Raw genomic sequence first — 22,723 nt, 5'->3', positions numbered from 1 at the left:
GGCCAAGACTCGTGGAGAATGTTCTGCTGCCTGCAACATCCTCCAGCATGACCGGTTTGGCGGTGGGTCAGTAATGGTGTGGGGTGGCATTTCTTTGGGGGGCCACACAGCCCTCCATGTGCTCTCCAGAGGTAGCCTGACTGTCATTAGGTACCGAGAAGAGATCCTCAGACCCCTTGTGAGACCGTATGCTGGTGCGGTTGGCCCTGGGTTCCTCCTAATGCAAGACAATGCTAGACCTCATGTGGCTGGAGTGTGTCAGCAGTTCCTGCAAGAGGAAGGCATTGATGCTATGGACTGGCCCGCCCGTTCCCCAGACCTGAATCCAATTGAGCACATCTGGGACATCATGTCTCGCTCCATCCACCAACGCCACGTTGCACCACAGACTGTCCAGGAGTTGGCGGATGCTTTAGTCCAGGTCTGGGAGGAGATCCCACAGGAGACCATCCGCCACCTCATCAGGAGCATGCCCAGGCGTTGTAGGGAGGTCATACAGGCACGTGGAGGCCACACACTACTGAGCCTCATTTTGACTTGTTTTAAGGACATTACATCAAAGTTGGATCGGCCTGTAGTGTGGTTTTCCACTTTGATTTTGAGTGTGACTCCAAATCCAGACCTCCGTGGGTTGATAAATTTGATTTCCATTGATAATTTTTGTGTGATTTTGTTGTCAGCACATTCAACTATGTAAAGAAAGGAGTATTTAATGAGATTATTTCATTCATTCAGATCTAGGATGTGTTATTTTAGTGTTCCCTTTATTTTTTTGAGCAGTGTATAAAATAGTATTACAGCAGCGCTTAGTGTGAAGAGAAACTGGGTCAGACTGCCAACATGTATTTGCTTTGTATGCATGTGTCTGGGTTGGAGAAACTGCTTGGTTCCACAATTATCATACTAACACCTGGTACAGGAGACACAACTCACTCACGGTTAGCTAGGCCTGCTCCAATGCATTGTTTGCAGTCACGTGTTTTCGATGATGCTTGAAATTCAGAATAATTCAGGAAGTGAAAGGCAGAATGGATGAGATGAAGGAAAGCCTCTAGTGTGCTTGTTAACGTGTGAAATCTGGAACCGCCCAATTCATTATTAAATTAAGGCCTATTTTCAGGTCACAATGACCTTTGAGTCAAACGTGTCACATGTTCAGTGTCCAACATACTGTGAAATATGGTCACAATCTAACCTTCTGTTCCTGAGTTATGTTGTTGAATAATGGCCAAAGGACATTATGAGGTCACAGTAATCTTGACCTTTGACCACCAAAACCTAATCAGTTCACCCTTGATTTCAAGTGGACGTTTGTGCCAAAATTTGAAGAAATTCCCGTAAGAGGTTCCTGAGATATCCAATTCACAAGAATGGGATGGACAGACGGACGACTGGAAAACATAATGCCTCCGGCCATGGCTGTTGTTGGCGCGGAGGCATAAAAAAGAAAGGGAGAAAGAAAGAAATACCATGATAGAAAGAAAGTAAGAAAGAGGAATGAAAGAAAGAAAAAGCAAAAAGAGGGAGAGGAAAATGAGTTGTTCATACCTGACTGCTTCTGTAATATAAAATCCAATTTGGAGAGGCATAGACGTGAGGCGGGGGGTGGAGGATGAGATAAGGTGGGGTCCTTTTTCCCTGCCGTACCCTTGTCCCATCTTACACAGTGCATGCATATGTTCACTCACACACACACACACACACACACCCCAACACCCATACCAACACACACGTAGTCCGTCATCAGCTCGGCAAACACTAAATAATGAACAATACGGAGGCTGTCCCAGCATGATAAGTGACTGCCCTATCCTTCCCATTAGTGCCACCCGCCAGAAATAATGATAATTATGTCACGTCCCTTCCCGTACTTTTATTGAATTCTTATCTATGAATAAACGAAGAAAGCTAGCGTCAGAGGGAGTGGGGAAGGGAAGAGTTTAAAAAGAGATAGTGGCAAAGTCAAGCCCAAATAAGAATATCTGAAAATTCTCTTTTAATTATTTTATGTCTAAAGAAAAGTCGCGATATGGAACAGCAAAATAGTGCAAGTTCAATGAGCAATCAGAAGTCTGAAGCTAGAGAGTTGTGACAATTGCTGATAAGAGTTGAAGCCCTCTTTCTATCCCTCTAGGAAAGGTGCATAATTTACCAGAGCTCTGCCAGAGGACCAAGATACCGCAGTGAACACAGCTAAGTTTCTCCCGAGTCCTGTGACACAATAACTACAGAGGTGAATGAAAGAGCTTGTACAAATAAGTGGCGAAAACATCTACACATATTTTAGAAGCAAACGAGGTGATAACAGCAGATTTTGAGGTGTTGAAACTGAATCCAGTGCTGTATAAAGCTTATTAATAACAAATAAAAACAAAATGGATGTCAAATATCTAAATGCTGGGTGAGACAGTTGAGCCCTTTTCAAGAGAAACAAGATGTTCAAGAGCATCATCTTGTCAAGAATATTTTACCCATCCAACTCTAGAAATTCAGCTTGATGACTTATTTTTTAAAACATGTTAAATATTGAATGAGATTATTAGAAAGACATAAACAACACGTTAAAGAAACATGACTTTTGAATGAGACCGAAATTAAGTCCGACATCTGTTTACGCTGTATGAATTTGGGAGAGAGCTTTTATGCCGCACATTTATACTCTTGTTTTGATGGAATAAGGACAATACAAAATAAGAGACTCCAAGTTATAGCACAACAACAACCTGACCCCACTGTAAGAGCCATTAATTGGAGTAATAACTTCTTAATTGGCATCATATGATGTTAATAAAAAAATGTGAATATACTTGAAGAACATTCCAAGATGCTACAATCTTTATTCGATTAAACATGTTCTCAAAGTGATATTGAGGATAAAAAAGTGCTGTAATGATTAGCGATTAACAAGACCTACACGATGACTATGTGTTGCATAGAAACACACACACACACCCACACCCACACACACACCTCATTTTCACGAGTGAATGAAAAGTGATGACTGAGCAGGGAATGTATGAAATACTTTAAGAGTCCTGATTAGGGTAGGCGTTATGCGCATATACTCGCTGAGGAAGAGCCAAGGATAATGAGTGTGTGTGTAAAGTGCTCTTTGACAACTCCAGTGGAGAAGGTAACGAGTGTGTGATAATACACTCAAACAAGAACCTAATGAGGCACAGGTAAGAAGTACTGTAACAAAAGCAGTGTAGCTAAGCAATGAGAAAACTTCATATACCCCTGACTGTGACCCTCCATAAACCATCGAGACAATGTTTATAATCTGAAGTGTACTCTGATCAATAACTGTTTAACGACCTGAGAGACTTGCAGCAGCTTCTCCTGAAAAAATGTCCATGATGTAATATTGCACTATACTGTAATATACCAGTCAGTAGAGGATGTGTGGTGTTACAAAGGTTTATCTCGTGGTGCATCTGGGGTTTAAGCGTTCACTAAACCATCATACTCCTGAAATCTGTTGGATGTCTCCTTTTACACAAGCATATACTCAGTACTTTTCCTGGACTGTAACATTTTCGGCAGCCATGAAAGCCTCTCTGTCTGTGCCGAAGTGGACAAACAAGAAACCGAGGAAAGAAAATGAAAATGATAGTCTAATCTTTGGTGCAATGCAAACAGCAACAGATGTCTGCGTTGGCGTCAAAACTGACTACATATGTCAGTGTTTGTGTCAAAAATATCTATTTTTTGCTTAATTTATTTTCATCAACAGAATAACACCTTTGGAGAAATTCAGTTAGTAGGAACGGGTTGTGGGTAGGTTTGAGAGAATCTAGTTATTTACGGGCTAAGTTTCAGCATACAGTCTGTCAATCACTTATTATCTAGTGAAGTTACAGCTTCTTGTCTGCTATGTATGAGACAGATAAGAGAGCTTCCTTGTGCAAAGAAGTATGAGACTTCAAATATGTCTGTTTTTGCCATGAGAACCAGGAGAGAAGGAAGATCAGGTGAAGAGGTGATGTGCAATAGCACTTGCTAACACTGTGACAATGACAATATGAAAAATAGCGGGAGTGTTATGGCGTCAGTAGACTTCATCAGAACCACTTGTTGGATGGGTGAACGGCTTTGGGAACCCCACACAAAGTAAGCAGGGTCTGAACTTGTCTCTCAAGGTCATTTTTTTTGTGTGTGTGTGACACTTTTTGTGCAACACTATAAATGCCTGATCATTGAACCAAAATGATGCTTTCCTTACTTACTGGAAGCATGAGGAAAGTTGCAGAAGAACGTTTTGAGACGACCGGCAAGCCACTCCATGCTCTCGTGAAGGTTGGCCAGTGCCTTCAGGTCACTGACATCACGCAGAATCTCATTCTGGGGGATTAACTTGTCACCTAGGTTTCCGGTCAGCACCTCCGACTCCTTAGCGAAAGCCGCCCTGAACGACACAGAGAGTGAGAGATATCAGAGTTTTTGTCTTTAGAAGGACAAACTGTTAAAGAAAAACATAATGTGACTCAACCTGAAAACAGCCTTTATCAAAAATGAATGCAATTTGAATGCAATCAAAAAAGTGTTAAGACAAATATATGTTTGACAACGGAGAGGCACAGCTATGAGAAACCCTGTCAGTCCACAGTTTTAAGTTATTTGAAGGAAATTACCAGTTATTGGTTTACTGGTCGGACCCAAAATGTCTGGTCTGCAGAGGGAGTGAGTGGCTTACACAAACGCTCTAATAGTAGCCAATTTTCAAATGTTAAAACATAATGGATTGCTGAATGGAATGGAAGTGCAAATCTATGTGTTTATTTATAAAGTGTGTTCATACAGTGTGTTTATTTCAAGAAAGTCAAATTTTCTAATAATGAAGAAATAATGCTTACCGGCGCAATGATGTGGGAGTGAATTAGGGCAGTGACCTTTACAGTGATGCACAAATGTCCAAACACAGTAAAGAGAAACAAGACAATCAAAGGGATAAAGGGTAGATAACCAGATAGACATGGGAGGGAGATGATAGTAGCTAAATAGGATATTTAGAAATGGAAGATAAACAGGAGGCAGAGATGTGTAGCGTGGAAAAACAAAGAGATCAAAACCTCCTTTTCACTATATATACAAGCACGAGAAAGACAGGGAGAGAGTGGGCAAGATCCGGGTGCCCACAAGATCGAGATCCTTTGAACAAGGGTAAAAGAAACCACCAGACACGCAAACACATATTCTCTCACTCACGCATAGGCATGTATAGCGTATTAATGAGCCTTTATTAAAGCACTGGGTTGCCAATCATGCAGAAGCTAATCCCCCTTTCATAATGATGAAAACGTCTACAGCTCGAAAAATCAAAAAGCCTTATGGTCTCCCTCTTGCTATCTCTGAGCACTCTGTGTGTGTGTGTGTGTGTGTGTGTGTGTGTGTGTGTGTGTGTGTGAGAGAGACGGAGGGAGCGTGTGCACAACAGATTGACTTTCTTTGGCCACATAACCAATTTATTTATTTACTTTACTATTCTGCTCCGATGAGCTCCAGTGTTCCCTGAAGAGTGCGCACATTCAAAGGCAATTTCGATAAGACTGACCCCCCCCACCCTGCCTCCGTCTGCTCTCCTTATATTTTCCTATTTTGTTCTTCCCACTTCCTTTAGACAGAGGGGTGTTTAAAAGAGCAATCATGACTTATTTTATGGGTGCATCTTAGTCAACAACAGAGGGTTCAATATTAGGTGAATAAAGGAGCAAAGACAGAGGGAGGGATTACATGTGTGATTGCTCAAGTGTGGTTTTGTGTGTCTGCTTCTGTTTGTTTGTGTGTGTATGGTGTCCACGAGTATGTATATATGTTACCCTTCTTGTTGTTTGGACATACAGTATGTAGATTTATATAAACTAGTACAGTGTGTGTGTATTTGTGTGCGTACCGGGTAAAGTCCTCCTCATCCTCTCTCTTTTGTCGGGTCTGTCTGGGTTGGGCCATATTTGCCCAGTTAGGGAGTGACTGGAGCAGGCGACTGATGTCTTCGTCTTTAGACCAGGAAGCACTGATGGTGAGCTTCTCCTCACACTGGACAATACCCCTGAGGACACACAGAAACACACACAGTGAAATGTAGAAAAACTCAGGCGAGTTATAAAACATGTTGTTGCTCTTAACAGACAAAAATACTAACAAAGACATTAGCGGGAGACTAGTTTCAGCTGCCCGAATTTTAGTTATCAACGCTAAAATGTTAGTTAGATGTTAACGTCTTGCATGTAGCATTTTTAATGCTACACGCTATTACAATATATAAACAAGGCTGAAGGGAATTCATTCTTTAATTCTTACTGAAAAAATGGTTATTCTGACCCCTGGTGGCATTAAATGCAAAGATAATTGGATTAACCCTCTACAGACCAAGAAAGTCTGAACAAAATTTGCAATTGATCCAAAGGTTGTTAGATATTGTAAACAGACTAGCACTACCCTGGAGCAACACAGCAAGTGAAGCTAAAAATGAGTAAACTGTATAACACAGTCACAGTCACACAAAGCAACTAGAACCATTAAAAGTCAGGTAGTTAAACATGTAGTTCATGAGTATTTTTACTGATATATAAAATAATGTTACACCAGTGCTTGGTGTGAAGACAAACTGCGCCAGACTGCCAACATGTATTTGCTTTGTATGCATGTCTGGGACAGAGAAACTGCTTGGTTCCACAATTAATATCATACTAACACCTTGTACAGGAGAAACAAGCACTCTGGGGTTTCTCTCTCTCACACACACAGTGACCTGTTTATGTGTAAATGCACACAGAAAAACAAACGTACACAGCGCACACACACAAATACACACCTACACTTTGGCAGCCTCTGTTAGGCTTGTCTTTATCACCCAGAGGCCCCCCCAGTGAGACTGAGGCTGACCTGTGACAGAGTCCAGATGGACTCCTAGCAGTCTGTCAGTCCTTTCCTGCGTCGCCTGGCCAGTTCATCACTCCCTCTATTATCCCTCTATACCCCCTCCCCTGTGATCCCTCTATACCACCCCCCTCCCCTCCCCTGTTATCCCTCTATACCCCCCCGGTACCTGGCCAGGTGTTACATGGTCCCAGGGAAGCACAGATGGATGGCCTTTCACTGCACCAATGTGTGAGCGATTGTGTGTGTGAAAGGATTTTGGCTCCTATTGCAGGTAAGCGAGCCGCTTTTACCTGTAGGCTGTGTTGCAGATTTCCTTGTACTCTTTGAGCTTGTCGCAAACCATCTCGAGGAACTGGTTGGAGTAGGCACTCAGGTCTTGCATTAAGCTCATTAGATCCTGGATGGACTTCTCCACTACCACTGTGCTCTGGAAGCAGACAAAGCAAAAACAGACAAAGTTAGAGAGACAGAAAAAATACAGGAGAAGTAGATTTTATGCGGTCAGATCCAGTCTGCTGTAGTGCCAATATAGAAGGATGGCTCCAATTTCACTTGTCTATCTGTCACCTGCAGCTGGACTGATGATTGGTACTGGAGAGCTTGTCAGAAGCCGTAACACTGTATTGGTGGAATGGATGATTCTTTGTGTGTAAGTGAATCATTTGTGTGTGTTCTGAACTTGTGTGTTGTGTGTGTTCTCAGGCTGAAACTGTGTGTGTGTGCATTTGTCACAGCGCACCCCATCACCAGGAGCCACGGCAGGGCTGTGACAGCAGCCATTACAGATTAGCCACTCCTGTGTGACTAATAGCTGGCCCGGGAACAGCAGTGCAGCTCCATATCCCCAGACACACTCACACATACGCACAGAGAGCAAACTTTTCAAAACACACACCTTTGAGCAATTCAAGAGCTGTTAAATGAGATTACAACTCAGTATATTCCAGTGTGCCTGCTCCTAGCACTTAACCAATCTATCTAACATCTCCAATAATAGTGATAACTTGCTATTAGTCGGGCGACAGCCTAGCCGCACTCACTATCAAACTCACTAAGACTGCAATAGCACTACTGTGTGTGACGCAGAGCAACCCCATACAAAGATACACAGAGAGGGAATCTTAAACATATGATTTCTGTTCATCATTCATAGGTTCTTAATATTCATTTGACTATTCTTCCTATATAAACTTAATATGGAGTTCCATTCTTCAGGCGTGAAATGGAAAATGTAATAGCTTTGTCAAAGATCTGTGGTGCAAACAATTGCAGGAGTAGAAGGTAGCGGCAACCAGAGGATAGTACTTGCTTCTTGATGCTGCCTGCCAAAACCAGGCAGAAAACACAGACAACCAGATAATCTATTCCAGACTCAACATCTTGTTTACTAGAACAAATGGTTAAGTGCAATTAGATGGAATTATATGACTGAATCTTACATCTTAAGTCCCAGATCTGCGTTATATAATGGTAAGTATTATCATTCTAGCTCTTATCTATATAGTGTTATTTTTTTTAAACTTCCATAATAATATTCAAGGCCTGTAGCTGGCTGCCAACGTGGCTAAAAGAACTTTAGGGGGCAGTAGTCACTGGAACTGATCATCAAAAAGCATGGAGAGACCGCTGATGTGATAGAATGACATTAATATTAATAGCTCTTTCTGTGTTTTAGTTTCCCCCTCGCTCATTCTGCCACAAGCAGGCAAGCATGCATGTATGCGCTAACACGCACGCTCGCTCGCAGCCACTCCACTGAGGGAAGTAATGATCCATAGCAGTGCTCGTGCCCATGGAGTGCAAACCAAGGCCTTGTCTCTGCCAAGGGAGCACCCTTTACTGTCCATGCCTGACTCCCTGTCAGCCTGCCAGGATAGGAAAAAATACATAGGAGGAGGGCTAGCTGTTGAAGTAGCTCTGGTAGTAGCTACCACCACATCTTAGTGTAGGCTGGTGGTACCAAATAAATAACACAGGGAGGTCAGGTTGTAAGGTCAGCAATGCTGAAGCTGCAAGGGTTTCAGTGGGTGGCTCCAGAAAACTTCTCCCTCTCTGACTTCCGCAGTGAAGGGCATTATGGTCCTACAGTTTGTATGACCCAAGAATTAGATTATTTAGATACATCAAACTGGATTGATTTAATACATGCACATCAACAATCCCTTTGGGGAAACTGGACTGCTTAAACAGCATAAATTATTATGATACATCAAGAAAAAAACATCAAGTACTGACTTTGGCATTCATAGGTCAAATGTGGAATGTCTAAACAACTGATCATTTCAATTAAATTCCAGTAATTCCAGTAGCTGCCTTAATATATGCAGCAGCTGGATTCTTACATGTTAAAATATGAGATTCATTTAAATGTGGGGAAATATAAGAAGTTCAACATTATAGTATACAGAATCACGGAAAATCCCTAAAGAAGTAAAAGAAAAGTAAGATTTGGAAATTTAGCAATAATAATAATAATAATAATAATAATAATATGTTATTGTCAAAACGTTCACGCTTTGTCAGAATTATAACAGCGGCCCTCCACTCTTGCCATCTCGGCTTTCAGGACACAGAGCTCAATAGCAGGCAAGCCAGTGAATGGAGAAGAGTAAACAAAGGATGCCCGATCCATTACTCCAGCTCTAACAAATGCTCTTGCGCTCAGCTCCCTTGTCTAATTCTGCTCATTTAACACAGCCATTTGTCTCAGGCAGCAGAAATCATTAAAATGTAATCAAGGGACAGACTGAGAAAGGGAGGGCTGAGAGAGAGAGAGTGAGTAAGAGTGGTGGTTACATCTCCTCTATCTCACTTGACCGCTACAAAAGAGAAAAAATCCACTGTGGAAGCTTCTCTATCTATGTCCATCCCAGTCACTCTCATTCTAATGTTTCAAGCTTAAATGTCAACAACATACTGCGCTATCAAGTGAAACAGACCCATATTTCTCTTGCAATTCTACTTCACAGCATTGCCTTACCCCTGAAACTGAGCTTGGTTGCACTTTGCCTCTACTCTTGTTCATCATTACTACGTAAAAGCATAGTCATCAAGGAAAATTAGACTTGCGTCTTGCAAATGGCTCCTGGAATTTGCCGGGGTAAACTGTTGTCGTTAAGAGTGCAATGAAGGCCACGGCCATAGTGGTTTAATGACAGCAACAAGGCAGTGCTAGCACACAAGAGTGGGGTCTAAGCGGAAAAAGTCATCACTACAGAGACCAAAAAGCAGGTGCTAAAAGTAGTTATTTCCTTTGGTTGAGTGAGTAACAAGCAAAACACAGAGACTGACATTAATACAGTAGGAGTGCAGGGATGTCATCTCTAAATTCCTCTGTGTTACCGTATTCTGTTGGCTAAATGCAAACTGTGTCATACTGATATATAAAGGAAGGTACGAAGAGGATTTTATTTAATTGAAAGGCAGTTTGTTTCTTAAGCTTTCTGTGTGTTTTCCAATCTGTTAAAAGTGAAAGGGGGACTTAAGGGTCTCAGGCTTGAATCGGAAACGGATCATGGATTTCCCCATTAAAACAGCAGGGTGCCCCCTTAAGGTTGTGCTGGGGTCAGAGTGTTTAACCCCATGCTCTTTGCCATTTCACTCACACCCTCGCCGCCGAACCGCTGACTCGTGTAATGCCTACGCCACGCCATTCACACATGTGAGCGAGGGTTGCCAAAAAAAAAAAAAACACTCAGCAGTGCGTGTAAACAACTGCACACACCCACACAAACAAGAGCACGTGCAAAGATAACCTCTGTCCCCCCAACACACACACACACAGGCTGTCCCCTCTCCTGGGTAAAGGGGGAGCTAGGCATGAGTGGGACATCTCCTTGACAGAACATTCATCAATGTCAGAGTAGAGCCACGTTTCCAAGACTCCCCTGACATACACCGAATGGCCCTCATGCTTGTGCCTGCTCGACCACAACACTTGCTTCTTTGTATGCGAGTGTGTGGGAGTGGGTTTGTAATCAAGTTTGTTTAAGCTCTGACAACGAAGCTGTGTGCGTTTGTCTACTGAGGTGTGTATAATAAAACCACACATGACAAAATATGGCACCTAAACCTCAAGGGACCCTTACAGGATTAAGTTTAGGATTGTTATCTAAAATCTAAATTAATCTGCAAGAAAACAATAATGATAATCATCGCAATATAATTTCCCTCAATATCAATATAATAAATGTTCTATATATCGTCAATAGATATTTGGTTTAATTCATTTGAATCAAGGACAAATTAGTCTTTAATTTTTCTATAAAAATATTTATTTTGTTGAGGAAAAGGGACTGAAAAAAGATTTACTAATAATATTTGTTGAAAAAGATATGATCATAATGGTTTTGAATGTTCTACCTCAGATTTAAGTGATCCACTGTTTGGCATCAAGTGTTTGTCACATTCTGATCATAAAGAAAAGTTTAACCACACAATTAACTATTTGGTTTCTTCACTTTTCACTCAGAAGCAAAAATCAGTCTTTAAACTTGAAAGAAATAACGATTTGACATATATTGTGATAATTATCGATATTGAATTAAATGAAATGGTTTTATTGTGATAACATTTTTGGCCTTATCGCCCATCATCACTTTTAACTGCCTGAATATAAGGCTTTCAAGATTGAAATGTTTTCATTTTAATTCATGATATCAACTTTCCAGGGGTGGTCAACCCTCCATCTTTGTGCGCATATTTACTTTCTCACACACAAACACACATCAGTTCTTCCCACATGACCTGGAAGTCACAAATCTAGAGCTGTCACCTCTAATCAACTACAAGTAACAATCCCTCTGATGGTCTGCAGTATACATATTTTTTACCTGCATAATGTGTTTGCATAAAAGCCATAAAATAATTTTCATCAGATTTTGGGTAAAATCTGTGGTATGCACATTGAATCTTAGATGTCACTGTAGCTTTCTATCATTAATTTACCCATTTTATTATCTCTCACCTCCACCATCATCACTTCTAACGCAAAGCTTAATACAGTGTTTTTAAATGTTCTAATTGAGAGATGAGGAGCAATATCACACTTGGCTGATTGCAGATGGGCTTCCATATTACACACGCCCTATTCCCACCCACACAAAAACACAAACGCAGGCTGAAATTTGGAGCTTCTGCATATGCTAATCCTAGGAATCACCCAAGAGTTCAGATTTGCCATTTGATTCCACAGAGTAACTGAGAAGTTCATTTTATTCATCACTCCATGATCCTCTGGGCGTTTTTACTTCTTGTGGATATGAGGCGGATGTCCTTACCATTTTGTATAATTATTTATCACTTATTACTTATTCTGAATCAATCTGGGTTAGGCCATCACTAGTTTGTGTGTGAGTGAATAAAAGTCTGTATGAGTTAGTGAAAGAGAAATTATAATGCAGCTTAATGGATTCTGTGTGGGGTGTATGTTCCTCCATGTGCCCCATTAGGCCCATATGGATTCATTGTATTGGTGCGCGCAGACACACCCACACACCCACACACACAACCATGTGTGTGCTCACTGCAACACAAAGATTGTCATTAGCAAACTCAGAGCACTAACTTGCTTCTAAAAATTCAAGCTGTAACTTTTATCAGGCGCCCACAGCCAAAGGGCATGTTTGTGGTGGAGCTGACATTTCAGATTCTCTCTCTTTAACTCATTCACTCCAAAGGCAAAGATTATGTCTTGTTACACACAGAGACTCTGTCAGCGGTAGCACTGCATTGTGTGAACCTGTACTACCCAAGGCTGTAGTTGGTGAAGCTGTGTTCTTCACTCATTTAAATGCACTCTTTCACAACACACACAGAGACAAGCACACACACATGTGTTATATATATTATAAACCTATTATATTGATATAAATATGTAAACAGCATGAACAAAGCACAGCTGTGTCACATGTCTGAGAAAGCAACATTTTCATGGTGATCCAACAAATTTTCATGGTGGAGGCAAGTTGGGGGCCCAGGGCAACAGGGCGCGAGCCTCAGGAGTATATGTGTTTGGTGTGAGATAACCAGGCGAAGGTGGGTGGTGAGGACTGTTACACCTTAAGCAGCAAGAAAGAATGAACAGGAATAAGGCTCTGAGGTGAGCTAGACTAAAAAAAACAGTCCAGGGAGTTTATCAAGATTTGAATAGGAGAAAAGACTATAACATATTATATGTGTGTTACATCCACTATAATTATTATTCCAGTCAAGTCAAAATCAATCAACTAAAATATATAATTATCCAATTAACTGACAAAGTACTAATACTAAATACTAAGGTTATAATAAAAGTTAAAGAGCTGGAGGATTGGGGAGGGCTACTTTCTACAATCATGATTAAGGAGAAGGGAATGAGCACAGAGGAACCAATAGAGCAAGCAATTAAAGTCAGGAAACTTCATCCTACAACCTCTTCCTGACCTTTTACTTTTAAACGCATGAAAGTATATCTGACCAGTTTGAGATACTGCACATCATCAAGTTCAAGTGAGGCCGAGATGAGAAAACAAGATCAAATGATCTCTGGAAACCCCCACGCTGTCTTAGTGATTACAACTTTGTCTCTCTTGGTGGTGGAGGAACAGCAGATTGGAGGGATTCATTTCAAGTGCAAGTAAGAGTGTTTTTTTTATTGAGGTGCCTCAATCATTGATAACTCTAAACAGCTGTAAAATTGTCGACTGGATACTTAGGCACAATCCATTTCATGACAGATAACTTAGCAGAGTGCTCCTGATAATGTAGTAGAGAGCTCCTGAAAACATTTGGACTTAATGGAAAAACATTTAAATTCTTTATTTTCCTGTGATGGGCCTATTTTGGCAGAATTAAAAGGTGTGTTGTACAGTTTCGCTGAGATTGTCCTTTTACTAATAAACACGGGAATGGCTTTCGAGTTTTGTTTCTAGCTTCTATGTTTGCGGTGTGTGTCTCTCGGTGCGGGGGAAGTGCATGTGTGTGTACATGTGTGTAACCGAATATGTTTTCCTTCATTCTCCCACTCCCACCTGTGCCCCAATCACAGGGCAAGGCTGATGCAGCTAACAGGTGTATTGTGTTGTGATTGCTGTGTGTTGATTTGAACAGGGTGCTGAGAGTCTTCTTAATAAAAAGAAGCCCCCCTGCTCTAATCTCCTCTCACTGCTTGTGTATGTGTGGGTGTGTAGTGGTGGGGATGTTGGGGTGGGAGGTGCGGGGGGCAGCGGGAAGCCAATCAACAGGAAGCTATTAGCCCCCCACTAATAAACATTGCCTACACACATCATCACAAATAAAAAGGTCAGTGTCATTACAGTTACTGGAGGTGAATGTTCGAGTGCATGCACAAGTAACACGTGCATATGAGTGTGTTCCATCCTCCTCTCTCACAAAGCTACATGTGAATATGACATTTTAAAGGTCAAGATCATTAGCAGGTCATTGGCAGCTGAACAGTGAATGAATGAAATCAGTCTTAATCTGGCTCCAGAACAAGGTCCGTGTGCATACAAACACCCCGACACAGGCAAATACATGCACGTACTGTATGAATAGCCAATGCAGGGACACTTTGTGCACAAAACAAACACACACGGATACAAAAGGACTAGTTAGCAGCTATTGTTTGGGAGACACTGGGGACAAATCTGAATGATACTTAGCTGGAAAGAGAGGGCCTGTGTGTAATGTAATTATGGCACTGGTGTGGTCTTGGCTGATGAAGTAAACAAGCAGAATACAAACAATTCATCCGTACTCATTGACTCCCTAACAAACACATGTGCACCACATGCAGTGGGGACACGCAGGAGGCTTGACACGACTGTCTTCTGGACAGAGAAATGCAATCGTTGTTTTAGTGGGTATGTTTTGTCTTGTTGCACTTGTGTGAAGGTGCGTGTGCACACTGTGTATGCTTGTATGTTAGTGTGTCACAAAGTGAGTGTGTAAAGGGGACGGGGGGGACGGGGGGGGGGGGTTAGCAAGATTAATGGAGTCAATCTCCAGAGCTATCCAGCAGAGTGACCATACCCTCCCTATCCTACTTTCTTCTTCTATTGTATTCCCCCCCATCTCTCTCTCCCCCTCTACCATTTTCCCTCGATCTAACTCTAATTAAATGAATCAATCAGTGGCAACACCAAAGCTGGACAGATAGCATCACACTGCTAGGGCTATAACAGTGTGTATGTTTGTGTGTTAGTATACTGTTTGAGTCTAGGACGTGAAAAAAAAAAAAGGAAAGAAAAACAACAGTAAAATGGGAATAACTATGGTCACAATAGATGAAAGGTAGAGCACAACAAAGACATCAAGCAAGCAAGAAAGAAAGCCAGACATCAAATATGCCAAAATAAAAGTTTTATTAAGACTTAGACTTGCAGCTTGGTTGCCTTCCTCTTTTTCTTTAACACCACTGTTCCTCTAGAGACTTATCAGCCCAGGCTATGCTATCACACAGACACATGAATGGATGTTAACCTTTCTCTCTGAACTATATACTGTCCCAGTCAGCCCTTATCTAATGCTCCAAGTGGACAATATATATCCAGTGTCAGGTTCATAATCACATCATCATTATGTAATATATGTGCTTGATATATAAATGCAGTATTAGACGCCGCTGGTGCCTAGTGATAGGCAAATCATTGCCCATATCAATATTACTTATTAACCTAAGCCCAGTCTGCATGTGTATTGCTTATTATGAGTTGTTTAAGTTAACCTTAGGCGTGATACTCACCTTGACTCCTGTACAGGGTTTCCATAAAGTCACTTTGTCCATTTCGAGCGGTGAGATATCACTGACAAAGGGTCAAAGTATTCATATAAAATAAATGTATTTAATAATATGTGTCCACTACAAAAGTCAATGCTATGGAAATGAATCGATAAATATTCTCTTCATGCTGCAAGGGAGTAGCAAAAATAGGCCAGAGATAAACCCATCCAATATCATATAGGGTCAGAAAATAATATACATTTCACATAGCTATACGAACATGTAACAGCAGGGATAGATTGAAGACTTAGTATATCCATGGGTCTTAAAATATATTTGTGTGCACTTGCATATGCATGTACGCCATTACATTTCTGCTTGACTCTGAACTCCTCAGCTCTATTCCAGAACACAACAAAACCACACGTGCTAAATGCTAATATATTCTTCCACATTGGAACTATTGCACCCATTAATGTGTGCTTGAGTGGTTGCAGAGAGCAGATGCGTCTATAAAATGTGCTCCCCTATGGTGTCCCATACGAGGCTCCAGCCAAGGTGTATGAGAGTGTGTTTAATGTGGTGTAGCAATATTGAGCTCTCTCCCTCTTGTCAACCACGCTGGCCCGGATGCCAGCAGTGTGTGTCTCTCTCTGATAACACCTGGCACAGAAAGTATCATGGCACTTAAAGGGAGCACATACAGTAACTGCATGCACACGAACATGAGCAAACTCAGACTCCTGCGTAGAAATACAGAAACAAAGACACACAAATGCACAAATACACACGACCACATCTGTTCCATTATTGAAAACTCTAGCAACCATTATATTGCATCGTCACTATAATCTTTAATTATCCATTGCAGTCAGAGTTGATCACCAAATCACCAAATTGCCAGCCAACATCTCCTGACATAAAGTACTTTGTGCAAACCCAGTTCAAAAGAAACAAGTTTAGTTTATACTTTCTGGATAAAAAGGTGTCAAATCCCTTTATCAAAAGCTCTCATGACAACTAAATGAATAATAACTACAAACTAAGGAAGAGAGCAGTCTGCCATAACAGTGACACTGTGGATGAAGGCCATCAAAGAAAACAGTGGGAAGGCTCTCAAATTGGGGACCAAAAACACAACTACATACAGGTAGCAAAACATGATACAAATACACACATGAAAAAGTATCCAAACCACACACAAATGCCATCTTGACCCTGAAATGTGAATGGCAGCAGAAGAAGAGGGGAAGGCTCTTTTATTTAGCCCAATTAAAAAAGGCAAAAAGCCCAAACAAAAGGAGTATTTTACTGCACTCCCCACTATCAGCAGAAAGGCTCATTAGCCACAGCAGCATAATTAGCAAGATGCTGCACTCCTCGTTAAGGAGGGGCCCGAGCCGTAAACAAACCCTGCTGAACTCCAAACGCCCACGGTCTCTCGCTCTGTAATGATCTGCCACCGCTGTTCCCTCCCTGTGAGAGAACTAGGCACACAGACAGGAAGGCTCTGACAGAAACAAACACACAGCAAAACACACACACACACACACACACACACACACACACACACACACGAGGTCTGCTACACAAACACCCACTGCACAAACAGACTACCTCTCTGGGACACTGTCTTCCTTGACAACTGCATGGACCAAAGCAAACCTGCGCACACACACACACACACACACACACACACAGGCAGACAGGCAGACAGACACACAGACAGACAGACACACATACACGTCAAAGAAATACGTGTGCGTGACAAACATCCATTTTTACAATATTGTAGACAAAGAGAGCCATACTCCACCAAACATCTAGACAGTCTGACAGCTGAGACATTCTTGAAAATTCTTGCCAAATGTTTGGATCTTGACTTTGGCACTGCTGTAATCTTCAACCTGCCATGAGCTTGTTATGATAAAGAAAGGCTGCCAAAATCAGCAAGATGAGCCGGCGGTTAAATGTGGTGCAGTGTCAGTGAGACACTCAAAATCTGTAAATTTTTTGATTAAGTTTCTAGGTTATAGCCAAGTTTAGCAGTTTTTATTTAGTGTTACTTTGGACAAATTTCATACATCACAAATGAAATCCCATCCACCTCCACTGTATTGTTGCGTCAGCACACGTTTAAGAGGTGGACTTCTGAAAACATCAGCACACAAAAAAACAAAATTTGCTTTGCAAAATACCACTAGAAGCTAGGAAATTTGAGTAAACAGCCCATTTTCAAGGGAAATAATGACTCTCTCATGGACACATATAAATGTATACTTAAACACATAGACAGACTCTGGCGAGGTTAGTCATTGTAATCACAGACTTGCTTTCTGTAGAAAATGGCCCAGGAAAAAAGAGAATGGTAGACACAATGTGTATGTGCATGTAACCACCAGTTAGCAACAGCTACAAACTCAAAGATCAAGCCCAATTTCAGCCGCAATTATGATCCTGTGAGATAGGTGGTAGGTGGGCATAATGATCTGAGAGCGAAACAGAGTGTGAAAGTGCGTGTGTGGAAGTGTGTGTGTGTTTCTGCCTGCCCCTGAACCAACTGAGATCACACAGAACCGCAAGGTGAGTGTACTCAAGAGAGCCCTCCTCCATTGAACAGGGGTACAAAGGGGAAACGGTGCCAAGCACACAGGTAGTGTGTCTTTTCTTAAGCTTTTCTAACTACTCAAATGTGTAGATGCTATTCACATCCGGTGTTCACAGTTTGACCTGTTGTATTTAAATAAAGGCCAACAACTGATGGCAAAACTTGTGAAAGCAGGTTAAGTTCTACATACACAGAGAACACAATGTCATTAACACCTGTACAATCAATGTGTAATCCAAAAGTAATATGTTATGAAGCTGTTAGAGCCCACAGTCTCTTGATTCAACTCTATGATGATTTTTGAGGCCATATGTGGTGTTATATTAACCTGCTTTACGTTCCACAGATGTTCATTATAATTCATTCCCACCGTTTAAGTTCCTCACCTGCAGCAGAGGTCTCTGGACACCCAGAACCTTCATAGTATCAGCGCTGGCAAGGATCTTCAAGGGGTCAGCTGCCTTGCTCACTGCCTCAATTTCCTTGTTGATCTCTGTTCGCACCTTATGGTTCAGTGACAAAAGTTTACGTTATATGGGTCATATTTAATGGAATAAAGCCAGAGTAATCAATAACTCGATGTTTGTATTCAAAAGTCAGCCTGTATTTTGTTCTTTTTTGTGTTTTGTTTAGTTTTAGTTTGACATTTTCTAAAGGTAAAGATAATGCAGAACTAAAATGATGTATGTATGTAAGCTACTTTAAAACCCAACGAACACATGATGCAGAGGTGTTTACTGTTATACAGCAATCGTCTCTCTTTTTATGTATATATGTACCAACACACAGGAAGTTATCAATCTTCTGGCTATTTATCTGGCCACATATGGACAACAATCAGCTTTGAAATTACAAGTTTTTGGGGTAAGAACAGGTATTGAATGAGGAAATGTTGAAAAGATTAAGAAGTACAATGGTCCCCAGCACTATGTTATTGTGTTGTTTACTTCTATCAGTTTTGAGAAATCCTAAAGGGGTACAGTACAACATTTAGGCAACTTGACTTTAAGGACAAGAAGCCCAAAAATTGCATCAGCAGAATTTTCTAAATTATAACTAATGGTAACAAAAGGTCCCAGCTATTAAGTAACAAAAACAGATGGAGACTTTCAAAAAGAGACTACATATTTTGAACATAAAGTGAGTACCAGTCTGCTATTAGTCTTACCAGTGTCCCATAACTGAGGTTTTTCCAATAAAACAAATGTTCAAATGTTCCACTGATGTTTTGCTTTGGGTATTGATATACCACTCTGTCAGACACAATGAAAGGCATTAATTTATCACTTCACTAACCTGGTTGAGGAAGAGGTCATTGATGTAATAAGTGAGGAAGGCTCGGAGCTGGCACTGCTTGGCCTGGCCCGGCCCCATGTTCATCTCTATCTCCTGAATGAACCTGGGCAGAACAGTGAAGACAAACAAACATTAGAACAGCTAGGATACACCAACATTAGAACACCACCTGTGAATGGAGGCTAACACACCACCAAAAATGTTCTGAAATGTTATCATAGGAGCAATGAGACACAGGCTTGTGACCAGCAACACAGTAACCTTGCATCAATGGGTCCGACATCGACTGGGAAGGTTAGATCTGCTGTGGGAACTCATTTTGGAAAGCTTTGTATGAGTCTCAAGGTGCCTTTGAGCAAGGTAGTTAACCTAAAAGTGCTCCAGTGGAGCTGGTCGGTGCCATTAGAGCAAGAGTTTAGTTATACTAGGCAACTCTCAGGTGAGAGTGTGTGCAGCAGTAACAAAAGCATACAACAAAAATTGTTTGTAAAGGAAATAGAAAATTCTACAACAGTTCTATATAGTAAAAAGTGCAAATACTGCACAAATTAACAGCCTTAATGACACAAAACGATCAGGGCTTCAGTTTGCATGCTCTCTGAATTCCCCCAGAAAGCTTGTGTCTGGTTGGTCAGATAGGGTCAGACAGTAATGTATGGGTTGGTAGAGGCATACACACACACCTCGTTTGTCAGAGAATCATTGGTCACTGGCCTCGTCTCACACACACCACAGGGCAAACCATGCAAGAGTGGGTGCCTTCTCAAGCGCTCAGCACATAGAAATGCACAAATAAATCAAACTCCTCACAAAAGAATTCTTTGACCTACAAGACCCATAATTTATATGACCTAAACATATGGACGAAATATTTCATGTTAGAAAAGCATGAAAAGCTGTAAAAAGAGCAAAGCTATGACTCTACCTGGTGATTTGGATGGACAAAACCAGTTGTAAAAAAGCAGGAGGAAGACTTCATTGCTTGGATACAGTGTCTGCACTAATGTGCAGTGGGAGTCAGAATGAGGAGGCTGCAGTATTGCAGACAACCAGGGACACATAGTCTATGCAGAAACTATAAAATCAGTGGAGGTGAATGATTGATCAGCAAAAGTTACGCTTGCATGTACATCCACAAACAAACACATGCATGCACACGCACACTTAAAAACCCATGCAAACACACAAGGAGCACAAGCTGTAAGATCACACTACTCAGCATCGCTACCCAATTAGTCAGCAAGAGCTGAGGCAAGCGTGTGTATGTGCATGCACACGTGCATGCACGTGCTTGGGTACGTGCATCCTTGTGTGTCAGAGTGAGCAAGAAACTTAAACCTATTCTAAATCCTTCATTGATTCCCACTGAAACTCTACCACAACAGAAAGTTAAGTAGGAGAAACTCTTCTGTGGCCTCATTAAAACAGTCAAGCTTGCAAAACAATAGGAGCAAGATATACAGCTACTCTCTGTATAAATATGTAGAGAGCACAACTTAAACGCACCTCTTTTACAAACATTTTTTTTTTTACAATTTCTGCTGACAACTTCATTTCCAAGAATCGATCTTAGGACAAAAGTTGCCAGTTTAAACGTGCATTGCGTTGTTCTGAGATCCATCTCATGCTGTCATTATTGTCATTGTTTCAATACAAGTGTCAAGATGATGGATCTTCAAGTTAGGTCGTGAGCACAGATGGATTTTTGTAGGCAGGGGTGATAACGTTTGAGTAATGTAGCAGGGATGAGGCAGTAAAACGGCTTTGTCTATCCAGACGGCCATCTGGAGTCGAGCCGCAGGCCCTTTCCACGAGAATACTGAGCCCATGGCTGTTGCAAGGAAGTTTAGCCAAGGTAACTGGCCTAAACGCCCTGTTGGGGCCCACAATGCGAAACCCCAAGAGCACATGTCAGCAAATTTACATCTTAAGAGTATAAGTTTAGTAAGCAAGACAACTTGCATTAAACAGAATGTTTTGTGAGACAATTCAGAGAAATCATTTGGAATTTAGTGGAGGCGTGGAGTGGAGTCGTGGAGAGGAGTCGTGAGGCTGGTTAAAATGCTAAGGGATTAATAAAATGGGCCAAAGCACAGCAGAGCTTAAAGATTTCTAATGGATCCTGAAGGAAAATCTCTTCCAGCTCATTATCATTACAACTGCATCTCCCTCGCTTGATGGTGTGACATACTGCATAGAGAACAACAGCTTCTGGTGAAGATGATGGCAGTGATAAAAAATGACACCAAACACGTTAACACACACATGCACATTCAAATGCCATCAACTTGTATCAACTCCAAATAAATCGCAAACCGCCAAAACTCAGAAGAGTGCCATCTCTGCACGCTGTACAGGGCCATTTGCAGAAACTCGTACTCTGAGTCAAACCTACACAAAAACGTTGTGAGACAGCCCGACCTCTCACCAAAGAATTACAGCCGGCCTCATTTGATGTCTCAAGGCTACAACTGAGCTTGACTTTACATTGGTGTAAATGGAAATCATTTCACCATCTACATCTACACCTATTGCATGATACATCAGAAAAAGACCTGGCTTCTCAACTTGTCTGGCAGATCTCTCTTTATTAGCAGTGGAAAGAGTCTCCCTATATTTGATAGGTGGCAGAATCTCTTGGATCATAGTCAAAGCACATTTTAGATGTTTTAAAGGGCAACGTTAACACTGTTCTACAAACACAGGTAACATCCTTCAAGCCCCAAGTTATTGTTTTCTGTAATAAATGTTTGAAGTTATATAGGTAAAGGCCTTACTCACTTCACAGGCATACATCAAAGACGATTTAATGGCAGACAAATCCATAAATGGCATGCATGCTTCTTTAGATAGCCTTCATTTCCAAGAAAAAACATTATTCATTCAAAGGATGCTTTCAGTTCTTTCAAAACCAGGGATTCAGTAATTGTGTCTGCTTCAGCTTATGAGGCTATTATAATTGGACCCGATGTGACATTAACAATTATCAGTTTCATTGCCAGGTGACAACAAAACACGCCAGTCAACCATATGGCAGCTGTACGCAGCAGAGGTGTCAGCCAAGTTGCTAAGGAGCCGCAGTAGAAGCACTACAGAGACACAGCAGCAACTACACAGTGTGGACTTGCCCCTGTGTATGAAATCTTAATAACCTTAAATAATCTGCTTATTTATCCTTACACACACACACACACACACACACACACACACACACACACACACACTCACAGACC

General features: G+C 41.4%; 1 protein-coding gene across 1 annotated transcript in view; it reads right to left on the bottom strand.

The window, feature by feature from the left end:
* Positions 1-22,723, bottom strand: part of exoc4 (exocyst complex component 4) — a 119,184-nt gene that overhangs the window by 23,602 nt on the left and 72,859 nt on the right. Inside the window, exons 12-16 of the mRNA XM_046071819.1 lie at positions 19,491-19,593; positions 18,581-18,697; positions 7,173-7,309; positions 5,894-6,049; positions 4,230-4,408 (exon numbers count right to left, since the gene is read on the bottom strand). Coding sequence (XP_045927775.1) covers positions 4,230-4,408; positions 5,894-6,049; positions 7,173-7,309; positions 18,581-18,697; positions 19,491-19,593 — 692 coding nt within the window. The remainder of the gene's footprint in view (positions 1-4,229; positions 4,409-5,893; positions 6,050-7,172; positions 7,310-18,580; positions 18,698-19,490; positions 19,594-22,723) is intronic.

Source organism: Micropterus dolomieu, linkage group LG16, assembly GCF_021292245.1.
Source record: "Micropterus dolomieu isolate WLL.071019.BEF.003 ecotype Adirondacks linkage group LG16, ASM2129224v1, whole genome shotgun sequence".
In the NCBI taxonomy this organism is placed as follows: domain Eukaryota; kingdom Metazoa; phylum Chordata; class Actinopteri; order Centrarchiformes; family Centrarchidae; genus Micropterus; species Micropterus dolomieu.
The sequence above is the reverse complement of the archived record's forward strand: the minus strand, read 5'-3'. Positions and strand labels throughout refer to the sequence as shown.